The 18,985-nt window shown below is 40.9% G+C and overlaps 1 protein-coding gene across 2 annotated transcripts in view; it reads left to right on the forward strand.

Moving 5' to 3' along the window:
* FLT1 (fms related receptor tyrosine kinase 1) overlaps positions 1-18,985 on the forward strand; it is a 107,490-nt gene that overhangs the window by 55,807 nt on the left and 32,698 nt on the right. For both annotated transcript variants that reach the window (XR_009116010.1, XM_058045449.1), the window contains exons 12-15: positions 3,730-3,838; positions 11,010-11,300; positions 16,105-16,251; positions 18,073-18,204. Coding sequence is in view for 1 of the 2 variants with exons in the window: in XM_058045449.1 (XP_057901432.1) it covers positions 3,730-3,838; positions 11,010-11,300; positions 16,105-16,251; positions 18,073-18,204 (679 nt within the window). In the remaining variant the exon portion in view is untranslated. The remainder of the gene's footprint in view (positions 1-3,729; positions 3,839-11,009; positions 11,301-16,104; positions 16,252-18,072; positions 18,205-18,985) is intronic.

Consider the following 18,985-nt stretch of genomic DNA (forward strand, 5'->3'; position numbering starts at 1 on the left):
TTTGGCACAAGCAGACCAATCCAGCAGTGCCCTACCAATGTTTAGAAATGGATCTTCCTAAATTATATTCCTTTAGACAAAGATAGTGCCAAGGGCATAAAGAGAGCATATTTTCATTTATTTCCTTCCTTTTTTTTAATCAATAGTTCTTCTTAAAAGCACACGTAGAAGGGAATCGGCGATAACTGACAGACTTGCACTAACCTGCTCTATGTTGAAAGGGCTTTTTAAATACATGGGCTGTTTCAAGAAGTCAGGGCAGCAATTTCTGAACAGAGCAAGTTCATGTCAGCATTTTAAGAGGCCTTCTGGGAGTCACATAAGAGCCAGGTTGCCAAACATTTTCTGAAAACTTATTTTCCTTCTCTGCCATCAGCTGGAGCACTGGGAATCCTCTATCTCAGCTACTTTGAGAAGAGAGAAATTCAAGCAGATTCTCCAGGGGAAAGACCAGCCCACTGTGGCTCCAACAGCAATGATCTTGTCAGCTGCTTTGGATTCTCTTTGCCTCCACTGTCTTTTCCTCATCAGATTCCACCACAAACAAATCTGAGAATTCCTCTTCCATCTCTTAGGATTTCTGCCTTATGCCTTTTTTATTTGCCCAGCAAAGCAGCAGCAGTATGAGACTTACTTCCCAAGCCCCTGGCTTTGAGATGAGCCTGTAACATGGTGCTTCAGCAGAGATGATGGGAGTGAAAAAAAAGGCATAAAAGGCCAAAACTTTGGTGGCAAATGAAGTTTGTGGAGAGATGATGCTAAAGATATTGACCATGCCACCGTGCCAGGAGGGATTTGCCTGTTCTGTCTGATCATGCCAACTCAATTTAGACTTCCTGTATATAATGTAGCGGCAAATCCAGGGACTGAAACTCCCTGTTGTGATGCCAGTTGATACAAGATTGCAAAAACTTTTGCTTCTTTTGCAGTAATAGCTGTACAGAGGGACCATGCTGCACAAACTGATCTCAAACAGCCATCGTTTCTCCATAAACAATATGCCAGACTTAGTTTTATACACACTGCTTCTCTGGTGGGTTTTGGCTGGCATCCACAATGAAAAACACACTGCACCACTGGAGGGCTCACAAACTATTTAAAGAGATGCTATCTTATCCTTGTGACTAATTTATAAGCTAAAAGATTTATACAGAGACATGTTGTCTCTTAAATATTCTGTTCTGTTGCAAAGTCAGTCTTGCGTCTTCCTAGACCCTGTGACTTTCTCTGCCACAGTAGAGTAAACGTATCAGTGTGTGCTCTCCAGCACTAAGGCCTCCTGTGTTCACAGCATTTAATTCCCTTGCCTTCCAAAGAGCCATTGCTTGCATGGGAGTTGCCTGTTGGAAATGACCTTTAGTCCATGCTTAAGATGTATTTGTGTAAGTTGGTCAAAACCAAAATGCTGCTGGGGGGAAAGCTGGCCATTTAAATCATTGGATTTCAATGCCAATGAATATTCTCTCAGGCAATTTAATACACAAGAAAAGGCATAATCTGTTAGTCACTGCAGTCATACTCATTTAGCATAACTCTATGCACCGTCCTCAGTGTGACTAAAGTAATGATCACATCACAATGGGCTGAAGCAGTGAAACTCAAGGTAGTATGCACAATTTTCCATTAAAAAGTAATACCTAATGATAGAAGGACAAAATGCAGTCTGATATTTCCAAAAACTTTTCAAACCTTCGGAGCAGTTGTGGGAGGAATAGTCAGCACTTGTTTTTCAGGCTCAGAAATGCTCTGCCTCTGTGTATAGTAAAGACAGGTGTCCTGGAGTCAGAGAGAAAGAGCTTCATTCTCCTTCACTGTGCATGATAGGTCACAGTTGCTTCCTGGGCAAAGCTGCTGTGAGGTAACACCAATTAGCAGAAAAATGCTGGTTTTTGGTGTAAAGTCTGGCATGGCAGAAGCAGTTTTTAACCACTCACATTAGCCTTCTGTGCTAAATATTGTGGGACTTCTTTCTGGTCTGAGTTAGTGTTGAAAAAGCAGATGCAGGAATCCTGGTGCTGTCCACACTTAAAAAGATTATGTTTAGAACCTGGAAGAAATTCAAAGAGAATGACAAAATATGGACAGGGCTGGGCGCACCCTTTATAATTAGAAATTTGTGGAGGTCAGCCTACTGAATTTAGCAAAACAGGATGATTTTTCCCTAAGGGCTGTAGTTATCTATCTGGTATTACAGATGCTCTTTAATCTCACAGAAGATCCAAAGAGGTAGTTTATAAAAATTGTAGCTAGAAATATTATGTAGTATGTTAGCAGACAGGTAGTTGGCCACTGAGATAATTTCACAGGGTAGAGGTGCTGTTAGCATTACTTGTAGTGAATTTACCATAGTGAAGTCTTCTAAAACAGATCAGTCAAAAAGAAATTATTTGCCTCAACAGTGTTTGCTTGAGTGCAGGAAAAGTAATAGACTCTCTGTACTGAAGAATGATTTTGGGAAACCAGAAGATCTATTTCATTTAGGGGCTCCACAAGATTTGGGGATAGCTATGCTTTCTCCCAGGAGGAGACAAAAGCAGTGCAAATGTTCAGTCAGTGTTTATGTAAAAATGTAAATAACTGGTCCTTATTTATTACTGCCTCACCCTCTTGTGTTTGTTTCTGAACTCCAGTAATCAGGCAGACTTAAAAGAATGTATTAATTGCACAGAACTTATTTTTGGGATTTATAGAGACACCAAACAATTCCAAACAGTGGAGTTCTGAAGCCCCACAATTTCCATTCGTCACTGTCCCAGCTCTGCCCGTAACTCCAGCCAAACCATGTTTTACAGAACAAGTAAAATGGCAACAGAAAGAAGCAAAATTAAACTACCAAGTAGTAACTGGAAGCACACCACGCTGATAAAGTCCATGTCCATGCCTCATGTCTCAGCTCCATAACAGAATGACACATCATTTGTTTCTGCATAACTTTCCTCTTATGCTTAGTGCCCAAGGCACTAGACCATGTCTTCCCATCACCCTAGAGGTATAACTCTTATTATTACAGTGGTTTTTATGTTTCTAAGAGCACATTAGGTGTTTTTGGTCCCTGGCCTTTCAAGGCCTTATCTTTCAAGTCAAATAACTCTGAGAAAATATTTAGTGCGCTGGACCTCTTAAGATGGTGATAGAATATAACATAACAAAAACGACATATTATTATACAATAGAAATATTAAGTCCAGGAAAATAGTACAAAAGAAGATGAGTAAACATCTTTTTTGCCACTGCTCTGTCTCACCTGACACGTATGTGGGAAAATCCAAAGAAATCCAACAAGTTTAGTGCTAAATTGAGCTACTTTTCCCCCCCAGGGTTATCCAAATGCCTGAGGCGTGTCTCACCTATTCCCTTTGCAGTCTGGCTCTCCTACAGGCTGCTTATCTCCTTGTGTGAAACACATTTTGTCGTGCTTCATGTCTTGTAGCTTACCATTACATCACCAGCGAGAGATAAATCAATCTGAAAGATATGTTCAAAGATTTTTGGTCGTGATGGCTTTGATGATATAAGGCTCACCCAAGGAGCTTGTTTCCTGTTGTTCTTCTATCCTTTGCAAAACTGTGTATGGTAACATCTCCTTTAAATAATCTCAGAGGTGCCCCTCACTGAATGAATGGAAAGAGTGGATCATGGGACAGTCAATGGTGACTTAGGAAAAAGAGAAGAAAAACTTTAACTGAGTTCTTAAGCCAATGAGAACTAAGCCTCTTCTTTCTTTTGCAGACTGCTAGCACTCTTGTTGTAGCTGAAGCCAAATCATCAGGAATCTACAGCTGTGTGGCATCCAACAAAGTGGGAAAATCTGAAAGAAATGTCAGTTTTATTGTAACAGGTAAGATCTGCTCCTCTACAGAGTCAAACATGTTTCCTGATCCTGGAGTTATAACTGTTAGGTCGTTGTGACTTTTTAGTATACCACTGTTTCAGAATTGCTGTAATGTGTGAGCTCATACCATGCTTTTGGGTGATGCTGGTAGGTTTCATAGCTGCTGGTCTGGATTTCTAGGGATGCCAAATTGGTGAATGACTCATTCCTCCCTCAAGCACCAAGCATCAAGCATGACAGAAATTACAAATACAGCAATGAGTAATTCCCCATTTTGGTTCATCTCTGCAGTAATTTCATGCATGAAATTTTAGTGTATTTTCACCCACCAGTAAGCCAGTTTCACATATGACACTGAGGTGTCTCCAGCCTCATTCTGTTGCCCACCAGGATGTCTCACAACGCAGAGCCTAGAGCAGTGCCAGTGTCTGCAGGCAGCATGATGCCAGAGATGTCTGGGGTGCCTCACAGATCTCAGGGACAACAGCAACTTATGGGTGGAAAAGTGTCAGGATACAGACTGCAGAGTTTTGTTTCCTTTTCTGAGAAAGACAGCCTGGAATGCCATTTGTGCCATGGCCCTGAGAATTCCTGGTGTTATCTTCACGTATGAGTATGCTTTCTGTTATTTTTGCATTATGAGATTTGTTTGGAGTTTTCACAAACAAATGACTTAATGTTTTACTTCAGGAATTTCTGAAAAAAGCCCACAGTGTGGCTTTGGGAATAACTACTGCATTATTCAGCAACACAAAGTCTGCACATGCAATTACAAAGGATTTGCTTTCTGTCAAAAGTTTAGTTTTTTTTATAAAGCAGTAGTTTTATAAATTAGGCTGTTGGCAATTTTCAGGGTAGATCATTAAAGAAACGTAATTCATTCAAAAAGTTGAGAAAAAGCAAAAGTCTAAAATATTTAGATGCTTTAATCCCCAAATCATAATATCTGGGGTTTTTATGTCGTCATTCTCTTGCTTATAATTCTGATGAGTGATTTTAGTGAAACTCATTCTATTTCTATTCTGAGGGATATCAAAAGAGAATAGACACACTCTCACTAGATTTGATTTAAAAAAAAAAAAGACTACTTCAAAAAATGTTCTCCCTCCCAACCTCTGTGTTTTTAAAATGACAAGCTGAATCAGAGAATACCAAGTTGAAAGGGGCCTCAGGATCATCTGGTCCAACCTGTCTTGGGAAAAGCACAGCATCCTGTCCAGATGGATCTCAAAAGTGTCCAAAGTTGTGAAATCCAACACTTCCCTGGGGAGATTATTCTAATGACTGATTGTCCACATAGTGAAAAATTTCTTCTGGTATCCAATCAGAACCTCCCCAGGAGTAACTTGTACCCATTACCACTCATATTTTCCATTGTCTCCTGAAATAGGAGTCTCCATCTTCTTTGTAGTCACCCTCTAAATACTGGAACATGTTGATAAAGTCTCCCCTCAGCCTTTCCTCAAGGCTGAACAAACCCAGTTCTCTCAGCCTCTCCTCAAATGGCAGACTTTCCACCCCTTTGATCATCTTTTAGCACCTCTCTGGACCCTTTCCAGACTTTCCACATCTGTTTTGTATAGAGGGGACCCAAACTGAATCCAGTATTTTGGATATGGCCTGACAAGTTCTGAGTAGAGTGTAATGACTTCTTTATCTCTGCTGGTGATGCCCTTGCTATTACAGCCCAGCAGCCTGTTGACTTTTTTTTTTTTACCACAGCAACGCCCTTTTCATTCATGCTGAGGTTGTTGTCCACCACAGGTCCCTTTCCACAGAGCTGGTCCCCAGCTGAGCAGATCTGTTGACCCAGATGAACTGGCTTTGTGCTTCCAGGAGAGTGCCCTTTCCTCTAACTGGTAAAAGAAGCTTGGGCACCAATACCTTTCTCTGGCACCTCCAGGATTTTGTAGTCTTCCTTGAATCTGCCCAGATTCCATCTGGCTTCTATCCAGCTTGCAGTATCACTCCTGCCCACACAGAAGAGTAGCAATGAGCAGTAGTCAGTGCTCTTGACAAGTTGTGGCACTGTCTCACCAACATTTCAGGCCTCAACTACCAGAAGGCAACATGACTCCATCATGCCAGCAGATGGGCACCCCTGCAAGCACTTGCCATTTCTTTTTTAGGTATCCACTGTTGTGCTTCTCGTACAGTTTCACCTGGCAGGCTTCGTTTGTGGGTGTCTACAGCTGTTAAAGCTCCATGTCATAACACACTTTCACATTTAGAAAGTGCCACTTATCTATAAATACAGAAAATTGGTAAGAAGCATGAGAAGTATAAAGAGATAAGTGACACACAGGCAGGTTGTTTGTTAAAGTACAGAAACAAGAAAAATGTCTCTGTGTTCTATTAATGGAAGTGACAAGAACATTTGCCACCTTGAAGATGACTCTTGTCCCACTCTCAGTTTTGCTTTCATCCCTATCCTCACATTGTGTATGTTTGGACAGAAAGATGAACACCACATAGTTCTCCATAAATTAACATGCCAATGATAGTTTCATCTTTGTGTGGGTACTTCACATGAAACTTTGAGAAGTCACTGAGAATCATTCACTGAGAATGCTGCTCTTTCAATGTGCAAGGGGCTGAATTTGGCCTTCTTTAACTCTTATTCCTCAGTTTTCACAATATAAGATGGAAGATCCTGAAACCAAATGAAGCTGTACTTGGATGGACCCCATTCACCATATCCAAATATCCCTTTCAAAGTTTTGATGGTGGTTTCAAGTGTTTTAGTGCAGCGACATGAAGGATGTAGTTTTCCTATTTAGACCTAGCATTCTCAGATCTTAAATAAGGATGGAAGGAAATCCTTCTCCTTGATACTAAAGCTTGCACGAGAACATGCAGAATGTTATAACTTCCCTTTGAAGAATCTTGTATTGGCTGGGGTTCAGAAAGAGGAGTGTCAGCTTTATTATGTCTTGGAATTTCTTAACATCTTGACTGGTGGCAAACATTCCTTATAGTGTAGTGGAGCTGAAATGCATTTGTCCTATGAGCTCCTGGAGCTGAGCACTTCAGTTGTGTGACATGGAAAGTCCTGATCATCCTCTGACCCTCACTTGCATTGACTGAAAGCACTGCAAACAATACTATTGTTTGGTCCCTACAAAAATCCAGTTGCGCTCACCATAATTCTCCTCCATCAGGCTGAGACCAAACCAAACTGCTGTGGCTGTGTTTCACATCAAGAAACAAACACGTCCAGAATGTGCTGAAAAATGCACCGAGGGAGTAAAAACCTGAGCCTTACATGCTGATGGATGTGAACAGGACACTGCAAAGTATTTCCTTCTGATGAGTCCAAAACCAATACTTCAGGGTTTGTGTGACAGTTTAGGGCTAGTTTATCTTATGTTGTTGAGTCTTCTGGCGCCATTTGAAGTCAGCCTGAGCCACACAAAAGTGTCTAAAAGTAAGAGAAGTGTCTAAGCAGGAGGAGATGATTCCTTGTAGGAAAAGGAGCTGCTGCCCTCTGTAAAAGGGACACACCAGAAATGACTCTAAAGAGCAGATGGAGACAAAGATTGCTCTGAACGGGGAGATCCCTTTCCTTGAAGGCAATCTCCCTCAGCCCTTGTCCTTGGGAAGAGAAAATGCACGTGTTTCAGTGCTGTGAAGGGTCTCTTTTTTTGTGGACAGAAACCATTAGGAAGGTGGTGGAAGGCAGAAGGTGTCCCAGCAGCATTAGTTTGGACTTGACAAGTTCCACTCCTTCAGGGGAAGGTAAACATAAGGAAATTACTGCCAACAGAGAGAACCTAGGAAGAGCAAGCACTTTCTTTAGTTACTGTAAATATCATTATTTCTGGGCTTAAAGTGAAACATGCCTGTCTTTTCCTAGGAAGTCTGAGAGTGGAGTAGATGAATTTATGCACTGTGCCTCAGGGTGTATGACACAAAGACCATGGGCTTTGGAGTAGCCTTCCTACAGCTTTTGTCAGTAAAGAGCATTTTGGGTGTACTGTCACTGACTTAGCTCTAAAATCAAAATATTGTTCAAGACCAAAAAGTAGCTGTGAAACTTACATAAAAGCAATGTAGAAAGGTGATTTCTGAAAGCTCTCCTGCTCACTGGTGTGGAAGCAGTCTCTGTAACAACACCTTTATGCCAAATTTAATTGTATTAGCACCCTTTCCTCCAGCCTGCCCCTTTCCCTACATTTTGGGCTGTTTTGCTGGCACACAGCAGGCCCATGGGTGTGTTTGCAATTACAGAGGGTGAAACAGGAACAGCTCTGCCTTATCTCCCAGGTTTCCCAATGTCACTAAGCGCATTTTATTTTGAGATTCCTGATGGTGCTTGGCAAAGATAAACAAAATCTTCCATCAGGAAACCTGGGAGCTATTTCCACAGGAAGCTTCAAATCACTAAAGTAAATAAAACCCTTTTACATTATTCCCAGCCACGTTATTTAGCTAGCCTGAGCCTGTAACAATTGATGAGATAGGTGTCATATATTAGGAGGCTCGTAGCCTTTAAACAAATGATTCTTTTGGAATCCTGTGCATTTTGCTGTTGTCCCTAGATTTATTCAGAAAATAGTCTTCACAGAAGGCACACTGAGGAAGAGCTCCAGACCTGACAACATAAAAGTAGTTGTAACTGTGTTATACTGTTGGCATGCTATCCTTTTAAGCTAAAAATAGTTCACTTGCCTCAGTCCCCAGGGATCTTTAGTTTCATATTAAGAGTTTTGCTTGGCTCTTCTTAGCTTTTACTGAGTACTGGTATCTTCAAAAGCAAAAATTGTCTCTATTTCTAACCAATACCCTGGGCTTTCACAACACACATCAGAAGAATTTGAAATGTACTGTGAGTAAGATGCAGCACCTTCTTTCTTCCCAGTACTTATCCACATTCAAAATGTTGGCCATCTGATTGTTTTTAAGCATGTTTGAATTTAACGTTTTTTAACAAAATCAAGCATAGGATTCAGTTCATCTAACTTCAATCTTACAATAAGGTTCCTAAGCCTAAGCTGATCATGTAGGATCTCTTCATAATTAAGCATGAGGGACCAGGATGTCTGGCATTTAACCCATCTTAAAGGGATGGTTTGCACTGCCCTCTGGAGAAGCCTGTGTCACCCTATGGACTTTTGCCAACATACAGAACACAAAACCTCTATATTCAAGTAAATGTCTGCATTTTGGCAGCTGAGGCTAAATATGATGGATTTCATGTAGGGAGGTGTTTCATCTTAATAGCACTTCCAGTCAATATGTTCTTAATTGAGGTTAGAATCTGGCACCACACACCCTTACATATCAAACAGGATTCTGATGGTTGTCACTCATAGATGAGTTAATGAAATTTGAAGTTTTTCTTATGGCTTTGCTTGCCAGAGAGAGGAAAGTGGTATCTCAATGGAACAATTTAACACCAAGCTTTAATACACAGTCTACTATTTTAGTGTCTCTGCCTCCACTAGGTTGATCTTTGGCCTGCACACCTGAACCGCAGCTGATGACAGGCACACACTCTGCTCCCACTGCAGGGGCACGATGAGTTCAACCAGCAGAAACAGGCCTCTCCCTGGGAGGCATCTACTGTCAGGAGACATTTCAATCCAGGGCTAGCAGGAGCTCATTTACCCTCTGTTTAACTCAGGGATAGATGTGGAAAAGAGGTTGTTATGGGGGACAACTGATGCCAGGCTTCCAATAGGCAGAGAGCATTGAGCAGGTTATGCTCATGGTTCCCCTGGAAGACAAGGTAGCTCAGTTTGCAATGTGGGGATTTAGGGAGTAGCTTTCTGATGGATTGGTCAACCAATGAGAGACGTTAATGAAAATATATGTGGGATATTATTCACTTGAGAGGTACTTTTTACATATTCCTGCTGAAGTGACATTAAACCTGAAGCAACACTGGTAAGAATGAACTGAATGGAAATCAGCTGTTCATGATCTAAGAAACAAAATAAGAAGGTATAACTCTCCCTTATGAAAGAATAAGCCATTCTTAGGATTTCAAGTCAAGTTTACGGCCAAGTGCCGTAGCAATTAGTAGTGAAAGAACAATTGAAAGTGGCCACAGTCGATGTCACTTGACCGAGAAGAAGGAAATGACTTTATCAGAATATTGGCTACAAATAAACCAAGAGAGGTTGCATTCTAGGAGTAAAACTTGGAAGAGCTTTCTCTCAGGAACTTCTGCTTTCACTGAGGTCAGTGATGTGAGCACCTGGCTGGAGGGATGAGCCCCAGGTGGGGGCAGCTGGGAGGCAGCTGACACCACCACAGCTCTGCACCACTGCCCATATGGAGGAAGTTGCAAGTGACATCACAATAAACTGCAAACAGGACATTTTCAAGTAGGACTTTCTACGTTGTTGGCTGAATTACTCCTGCCTGAACCATCTGCTATGAAGTGAAAACTTAACCCATGTCTATACTTAGTAAATTGTTGGTGCAATGATACTTGGTTTCTCTCAGGTGAAAATATTTTTCACCTGTGATAGTGCCAAGGCACCTGAATAAAATACCTTCATCCTAGTGCTGCCCACACACAGCTGGTCACCCCGGGCAGAGGGTAAATCTTCTGCTCACCTCTTGGGTGGCTGGTGGGCTTTGAATGCAGGGAGGGTAAGCACCTCTGTTCCAAGGGAAATCTCAGGTGTAGATCACAGATGTTGTAATTTCTCAGGACTTGAAGTATTTTTAAGAAATAGACGTATTTTATCTGAATGCTTGTGAATAACAAGAAAACAGTATAACCAAACATGATGAAATGCAGTATTTTTATACTGCCCTCTTGAGATTCCTTTTCTCTTATGCAGTTAACAAGCTGGAGCTGTGATCAGAATATTTCTCCTTTTTCATAGTCCCAGTGTGATGTCTTTAAATAATTCTGCTTTTGGTACCTTGCCCCAGTCTGTCATAACTTGGCATAACATTTATACAAACTCATTACTTCCAAGAGCAACTTCAGTTTACACCACCTGACATCTGAGGCCAAGTGTATCATAGCTCTAAGAAAAATTATGAGAATAGCTGGAGCTGAGTGTATGAAAGGAAAGATTACACACCTGTCTTACCAGCAGGAAGACCATGACATTGATTAGTTCAAAGACTTCCTGATAAAGGGGGAAATATATGCTGTGTTAATTTTGGCTCATTCGTTTCATATAAACTAAAAAGTATTCTTGATTTTTGACAGATGTACCAAGTGGATTCCATATTAGTTTGGAAAAAATGCCCATTGAAGGAGAGAATTTGGTATTGTCCTGTTCGGCCAACAAATTCCTGTACAAAGACATTGCTTGGATTTTACCCAGGACAGTCAACAATCAAACGAAAGCAAAGAAGTCTCACAACAGGGAGTACTCCGTCACCCTCACTCTGACCATCAAAAACGTTTCCCTGGCACACTCAGGCACCTATGCCTGCCGAGCAAGGAACATATACACGGGGAAAGAAGTGCTTCAACAGAAAGACGTTACGATCAGAGGTGAGCACTGCAACAAAAAGGCTGTTTACTCTCGGATCCTCAAATATAAAAGCACAAGGAATGATTGTACAACACAAAGCAATGTAAAACATTAAAGGACTCATTAAACAGTAAGAGATGTCTCATATCATCTTGATTTTTGTATCACTGTTTCTACCTTTCAAGCCCTGAGGTGGTGCTCATTTCCCCATGGGTTGGAAATAGGAGGAATAGCAAACAAAACCCTAACGCGTGAGAGCTTCCAGTTGAGTTCAGACGGGTGTTTTCTGCTTTGAAAAGGCACATGGAAGCTGGGGTTTGGAAGATCCCCCGTGCTACATTTTACATGCCGTTATTTTTTCTCTTGCTGTCTCCTACTGAGCAATAAGGAAAACTTTGGATCAATCTTTTCTTCCGCTTTGATATCAGCCTCATCAAAAGTGTCAAAGCTGAATAAACTGATTAACTTTAAAAACTGCTGTTTTCAGTCAACAATGGACATTTAATAAGCTAACTTGAATGTGCAGAATGAGCACAATTCAGTTTGAGATTGACTGGACTACATATTTTTTATTTTAATCTGATCTTGATGGACTTATAAATATTACCTGCTGAGCAAGTTCTAATACTTATTTATTTGAAATTATTTTCTACACTAAAGTACATTAATCTTAAAAAAGTATCTTCTAAAAGAAGTATGCAGGGAAGAAATAAAAATGTTGATATAATGCACAGACCTATCATATCATTTATAATAATGATGATTTTACAACTGACAGCCATGAACCATGTTTCTCCAAATAAATCCAGGTAGACTTCCAGTTGCTGTGTTGGTCAATTTTTAAAGTCAGTTCTGCACTAATGTAAAAAAACTACTGATAAAAGTGTGAGTGTTGTTTCTGGCCTGAAGATTCAGGAGTTTGTAATGTTGTAATTATTTTATTAAATGAGGAATGTTACACTAACATGACTGACAAGGTTTTAGCCAGCATGGTTAGTTAATGCATTTTAAAAATACAAATTCAAAATTGATGCCATTAAAAATATTCATTGCTTTTGGTATGCAAATGACAATTGGATTTTTTATGGGGATTAAGAACCAGCAAAACTGCTGAAGGACAATTAAGGGCAACCTGAGAATTCCTTGTGAGCATTTCCCCTTTTCTTTTCCTTTGTCATGATTTTGCTATGAGATGTTTCTGTGTGCTATAAATTCTGTGTAAGGAAAAAGTTACTATTTTTAATAGATCTGATAACTTTATTTTTTTACAATTACATAGCTTTAATTATTTTTGGTTACATTTATGATTGATCATTTATATAGCATTTACACAAGCCATAACAAAACAGACCACAATGACCAAAATAGCTGCAGCAAAGGAACAAAGTGGCTGTGCTTTTAAAATAGAGGGTGACAACATGACAGTTTCTTGTGCTTGGGAACTCACCAGACTATTTCCTCCTTTAGGTATCGAGACCGTGTCCCACGGCTAAACTTGCCTTTCACGTGGGAATTGCTTTTGTCAAGTGTGAAAGGGTAAACAATAGCATTTCCCCATAATGCCAGTTTCATGGAGCCTAAAATGCTTAGAAAACAATTGGTAACCTGGAAGTTGTCAGAGTAAAGAAAAGAATAATCATTTATATCTTGAAATGTCACCTATAGCCTGCTTGTATACAGTAACTCTTTTGTTCATTATTAGCATGATGGCTTCCAGAAACAATGTGTTCTTGCAAAGGGATCAGGCTCTCTTTTTTTTCCTAAATCATGCCTAAAATGCAAGTGAAGTCGTTGGCGACTGCTTAAAAATGGAGCAAGCTCACTCTTTAGCATTTGCAATTCTTCAGAAGAACTACAATACAGAATCCCCTTTTTTCCTAGGGTATTTTGTGGGAAGACATTTGATGGTGAGGTGGGCGGTGATGACAGGACATTACAAATTTTCCATGGCCTTGGGAGCCAAAGCACCATGATTTGTGCAGCCAGTTGCCAGACAATATGAGTTTGGGTCAAAAAAAAAAAAAAGAGATGTGGCAATTGGACTGTTTTTCTGTGAAGTTGTTGTGCATTGCAATGGTGTATGTCCCTGCTGAGTGGAGGTCCCGCCAGCGTGGGCTCGACCAGCACTCACTCAGAGGCCACGCTGTGCAAGGGTGTCCTGACATCCCAGTGTGGCTGTCCATGTTGGAGGGCACAGAGAAAGCTCACTGGAAACCTTGGAGGAAAGCAGTTCTTGGTGGCAGGGTAAAAACTACTGATGTTGCTTTGGATGTCCTTGGATGACTGGAGAATCTCATGGGTTTGAGGAGTTTCTCTGCCTTCTGTTGTGTAATGTTATTTAGGGAGAAAGGTGTGAATTATATTTCTTCTTCTTTTTTTTTTTTTTTAAGTGTTTAAAATAAAGCTTGTATTTATATTTTTGTACTGATTAATAAAAAATAAGTGAACAGACAACATAATCCTAACAAAGGGCAAAAATGGATGGAATGCAAATGTAAACCTGAAAATTAACAAATGGTAATTTCTCCCCTTTGTTTGCTTTTAAAAATGCAAATTTTCCCTCCCTACCACCCCAGGTCAGAAAAGTACTCTGAATGCCAGTGCCCTCTTCTCCCCTCTGTGATATCCCCCTGTCACTCCCCTGGGCCAAATTCTGCCTACAATGAAGTTCCTCAGGGTTACTGAGAGCAGAGATTGGCCAGCAAGGCAGCATCTGTGGGCAAGCACGAAGGCTGGGTCAGGTCTGGGGGGCTGCCCTGGGAGCTGAGCCCCACACTCTGCTGGGGGCCAGGCTTGCCCCTCAGCTTTGGAGTGAGCAGAGTAGGACATTGGAAACTGTCCCCCTTGGCTCCACTGCAAAAATGAACGGGAGAAAACAGGTGGTTTGCAAAAGAGAATAATCCTCAGGTTGACCAAGTCCTTGAAAAAACAGCTGATTGTAGCAGAGAAATTATTGAAAGTATGTGAATGATGACTTAAGTTTTAAGCAAAAAAAGTTTTTCTTAATATGAAATCCCATCTTTAGTGTATGGCTATAAACAAATTAAAATTAATCACAACTCACAGAACGTGTGATTTGCCTTTGTTGTGTCATCTTGTCCGCCTTCATTTTGGATGTCTGGGCTGGGGTGTCTGTCAGGAACTGCTGATAAATATCGAGCTCTTCTCAGCACGTATATGTGGACATGCCTCAGACTGTGCCAGTTCATAGTGTTGTGAAAAATGAGAACTAAATAAAAACTGAGATGAGGTATCAAGGAGAAGAGGGCAGTCTTCTTGGCTGCAAGGCAAATAGAGTTGACGATGTCATTGTGTAGGTATGTGATGAAGAATTTACAGTGCCTCTCATAAGCAATGCTGTTTGGGAAGAGAGAACAAATTGTCTACCAGGCTGTAAAGAACAAATTTCATTGCCTGTGAAAATTACTGGCTTGCAGCTCAGAAGTGCCCAAAAGCCATAGTCATTGCACAGTCATGACTATGTTGGAATTAATTTTAAGGGGCAAGGGCATTGCAAAAATATCCCACTTTAAAGGTATTTTTAGCACTGTGGGGATCATGCACACTGAAAAATCTGGTGGTACATAGGGGTTTAACATTTCTGGAGAGTTTTTATTTATGTCTGGTAACAGAATAATTATGAAGATGGCTAGAATAATTATGTGTGATGACTAGTTTTTCTGTAAGGAAAAAGAATAATCTTCCAAACACAGAATATCAGAAATTCAGCTGATACTGAACTTGGTGTATTGGCACCTAATGCAGCTTGAAAGAAAATCTTTGCAAATAGTTGGTTTCTGCTTTTTTTTGGTTCCGTTTTGTATTTGGAATCTGTGTATTACCATGTTAGCAATTGTTGATCCTGGCAGAGTCCTTGAAGGGAAAGATTGCAAATAATTGGGGAATTTGAGGGAATCTGCAGAGCATTTCCATCTGTGATACTGCTCAGGAGCTCCCCGAATTCTCCATGACTGCTCTAAATGGACCAAAACACCAAAAATAATTATGTGAGAGTTGCAAATGTGAGTGAAAGATGTTGCCATATAACATGCATAAACATTGTAAATATCTTGACCTTTGTTAGAACAGCCTTCAGCACTGTATGAAATGAGGAAAGGAGTGGCAAAGGGTTGAAATGATCATGAGATTGTTTTGTTTCTTTCAGAGATGACTTTAACATGATGTTTGTAGTGTGTTTTTGAAGTGCTGTGGTGTGGTTTGGCCCGGCCTGGTTATGTTCAGCCAAATATGTGAAACACAGAAGTGGAATAATTTATGAAAACTTTACAATGCTTATGTGTTCATGGTGGTTTTGGATTATGTGAGTTTACTGAATATGCTTTGTAACTGTACTCTTTAAAGTAAGTAAATTATCAAAGTCACATTCATGGCTATCATGGTGTACGGAGCAGCAAAGTCCTACAAGCAGCACAGAGATACTCTGCTACAGGGCTGTTCTGATGATTCTTCAAATCTTTGGTGTCACAGTTTGTTTCTTTTGATGGTGAAAAACTGAGCTTTCATAGAAAGTCGTTGCTTTCGATATAAACAAGTGTGGTTGGTCATGGAACTGAGAAAATCTTTTGAGCACTGTCATCATTGGGTGTTCACTGGTCACCATAGCATGCCATTGCTGAGTAATGGGAGTTCCCTGCACACACCAAACCCTCCCGAGCTAAGTGAAACACTAAATAAAATCAGTGAAAAATGAGCTTGGTAGAAGAGCTGTAGCAATCTCTAACACCAGTAAAACAAGTGTAGGGGAGATAATTAAATCTCCACCATGACAAGAATGTAAAACAAAGGTGTTGTTTTGTCTTATAGCTCAAGAGGCACCAGCCCTGCTGCGGCAGCTTTCGGATCAGACAGTGAACGCCAGTAACTCTGCCATGTTGGAGTGCCAGGCTCGTGGTATTCCTGAGCCCCAGATATCCTGGTTTAAAAACCATGAGGAAATACAGCAAGAACCAGGTGAGAGCTTTGTGTACTCACCTACCTCTTACAGCAGGCTTTTTATTTACCCTTCTGCCTTAGGTAGCCATTTGCAGAGCCATTGGCATCAGTACTTAAATGGAAGGAAGGCAGTCAGGCAGCAATCCAGGTGCTCCAGGTTATTCTGTGTCACTCCAGAACATGAGCCAAGCTGGGGATCTAGACACAACTGGCCTTTATGGAATTGGTGAAGCATTTTTCATCTTAAAAGAGCCATCTCCAGAGAAACATATTTACCTCCATTTGTTATAGTGGGAGCCCAAGGAACAGGGTCTTGGCCAACAGATATGGAAGTACCAGCAGGGGTCTGTGGTCAGGCACTCAAAGTCTGTTCATGAGTCAAAAACTATCCAGGAGACTAAATCCATGTCTGGGGTATCCAAAATCCAAATGCATTTATGGTGGCAGGGGAATCCAGGTCTCATGCAACAGAGAGGAACAGCTTCCCGGATGGCATGTTGCAACAACAGGAAAACTTTGGGAGCTCTTTACTGATGTTTCTGGAGTGTGGCTTCAAAGATCAGCTAAGGCTAAATGTGCAGCTGCTGGCACCATAGTCATGGATGTGTTCCCTGGATATTTCAGATGGAAATGAATGACAGAGGAAAGGCAAAACCTTTCTCATGGGAATTCATGCACATTTGGTTCAGAAGCACACACTGAGATAGTGATAAAATGCTCAGCAAAAATCTTCAAGGAGGTCTGGTGCAGGGGAACTTGAATTCAAAGTGTAATCTTCTACAGAACATTTTAGAAAGTTTGTAGTTATGGTCATGTCCTGAATTATTAGGAATTACAATAGCGTGAATAAAAACAACTGGAAAAATTTTTGAGGGTTTCTCCAACTGAGTTATAAGCCCATGTAGACTTCCAGTCCAGGCACTAAACTTAATCTAGAGACAGATTCCATGAAGCCTTACAGTGATGACATTGCTGTAGTGTGCATTAATAACACTATCTTCCAAAATGAAGGTTATGTGTCTAACTTGGTGTAATGCAACAAATACAATTGGGAGCCAGGGAGATGTTTCCAGAGGGTAGGTCAGAGCACTTCAGTTAGGTGCCTGAAATAGATGGTGGGAATACATTTTGATGGGACTGTGGTTCTGATGGAGCCAAACACAAGTGTGTACTTGACTGCACATTTCCTGGCTAGAAGGTGCCCTAGCAGCAGTCCTGAGACCAAATCTGCTCCCTGCCTCTTCCTTGATTCTTGGAGTATTGTCCAGGCTGCCTTCTGGGTTGACCTATCTGGAATAAACAAGATGTTTAAAACTTCAGGTAATTCCCTCATGGGAATTCTCTTTGCACTATCCGGAACCCCTTTGTGAAGGAGCCCATCGTTCCACACCACATGGGCAGGTGAGATGTGGAGCAAGTCTGCTGCCCATAGGGACAGTCTGAAGGGCTTTGGGAAGGGCTCTAAGCTTGAGCTGCTTCTGGGGCAGACCTGTAAGCGCAGTAATCAGATTATCCTTTTTCCAAAAGCTGCAGACATGCTAAAGTGCTTACCTGGATGAAAGCATAGGCACAGTGCTATCAACACAAACAGTACCAAGTACTTCCAAGATCATTCCCTTAGGCTGAGCTTTTTGACTCACACAAGTGCTTTGTAAACACTGATTTCCAAGAGGCTCACAGGCGTCCAAGTGCACTTGGCTTTCCTGCAGACAACATTGTGCCGTGCAGTCTGTGGCTCAGATTTCTTCTGAGAAGAACTTGAAGCAGATACTATTACACAAGGGCCAGGTTTTGTTTATATCCTGGCTCCCTCTCATTGCAAAATATTTCATTTCACAGGAATAATTTTAGGGCCTGGAAGCCGAATGCTGTTTATTGAAAGAGTAAAAGAGGAGGATGAAGGACTTTACCAGTGTATAGCCACCAACTTGAAAGGGTCCGTGGAGAGTGCGGCGTATGTCACGGTACAAGGTAAAGCACCACAATAAATGGGAAGAGCAAGCCTTCCAGAGTGATGTTCTTAGGCTGGAAGGGCAGGGATATGACCTGGGACTCCTCTGGTGATCTCTGAAGCAATTTGAAGGAAGTCCTAGCAAGGGAAGCATACCAGGTTGGAAAGGAAGCCCAGCAGGAAATGCTAACTCAGAGTGTGTTTACACTGACCTAAAAAGAAGAATTGCTTCAACCCAACAAAGATCAGGTCAGGGTAGAAGACAAATGTAAATTTAGTATCAGCAAAACAAACAAAAACCAGGGTAAGTAACACTCTCCTACCCACATATTTTCCCATTTCAGATTAATCCCATAGAAATTAGAGGCCTGGGATGTTCTGATTTGTTTATTTTTCAGTGTAAAGTGAATTGCCAAATCAGACTGGAAGATTTTAGCCTAGCAATAGCTACATATGCAAAGGTACTACTACAAGGAAGTAGTTTGATTTAGTTATTTCTGTAACCATTACTTGAGTTATCATGCTAATAATTTAAATGTCCAGCATTGTTCTGCCTTCTGACAATCTCGACTCATGCCTGTGGCAGGGAAATCAATTAATTTTACATTAAATAAAAAGGAAGTTTATTAAGTGACCTTTCAATTTCATTGAGCATCCTTTTGGCTCATGAATTATGAGATTAGAGAAGTAGGTTGACATTCTCCATATAGGTCAGTGTCGTGCCTGTATTAAATTTGACATAATCTATTTTACTGACCTGGTGTTAAGTAAGTAGTCCTGGATGCATTTAGTTGCTCCTTA

This window comes from Melospiza georgiana, chromosome 2 (assembly GCF_028018845.1).
Source record: "Melospiza georgiana isolate bMelGeo1 chromosome 2, bMelGeo1.pri, whole genome shotgun sequence".
Taxonomy (NCBI): domain Eukaryota; kingdom Metazoa; phylum Chordata; class Aves; order Passeriformes; family Passerellidae; genus Melospiza; species Melospiza georgiana.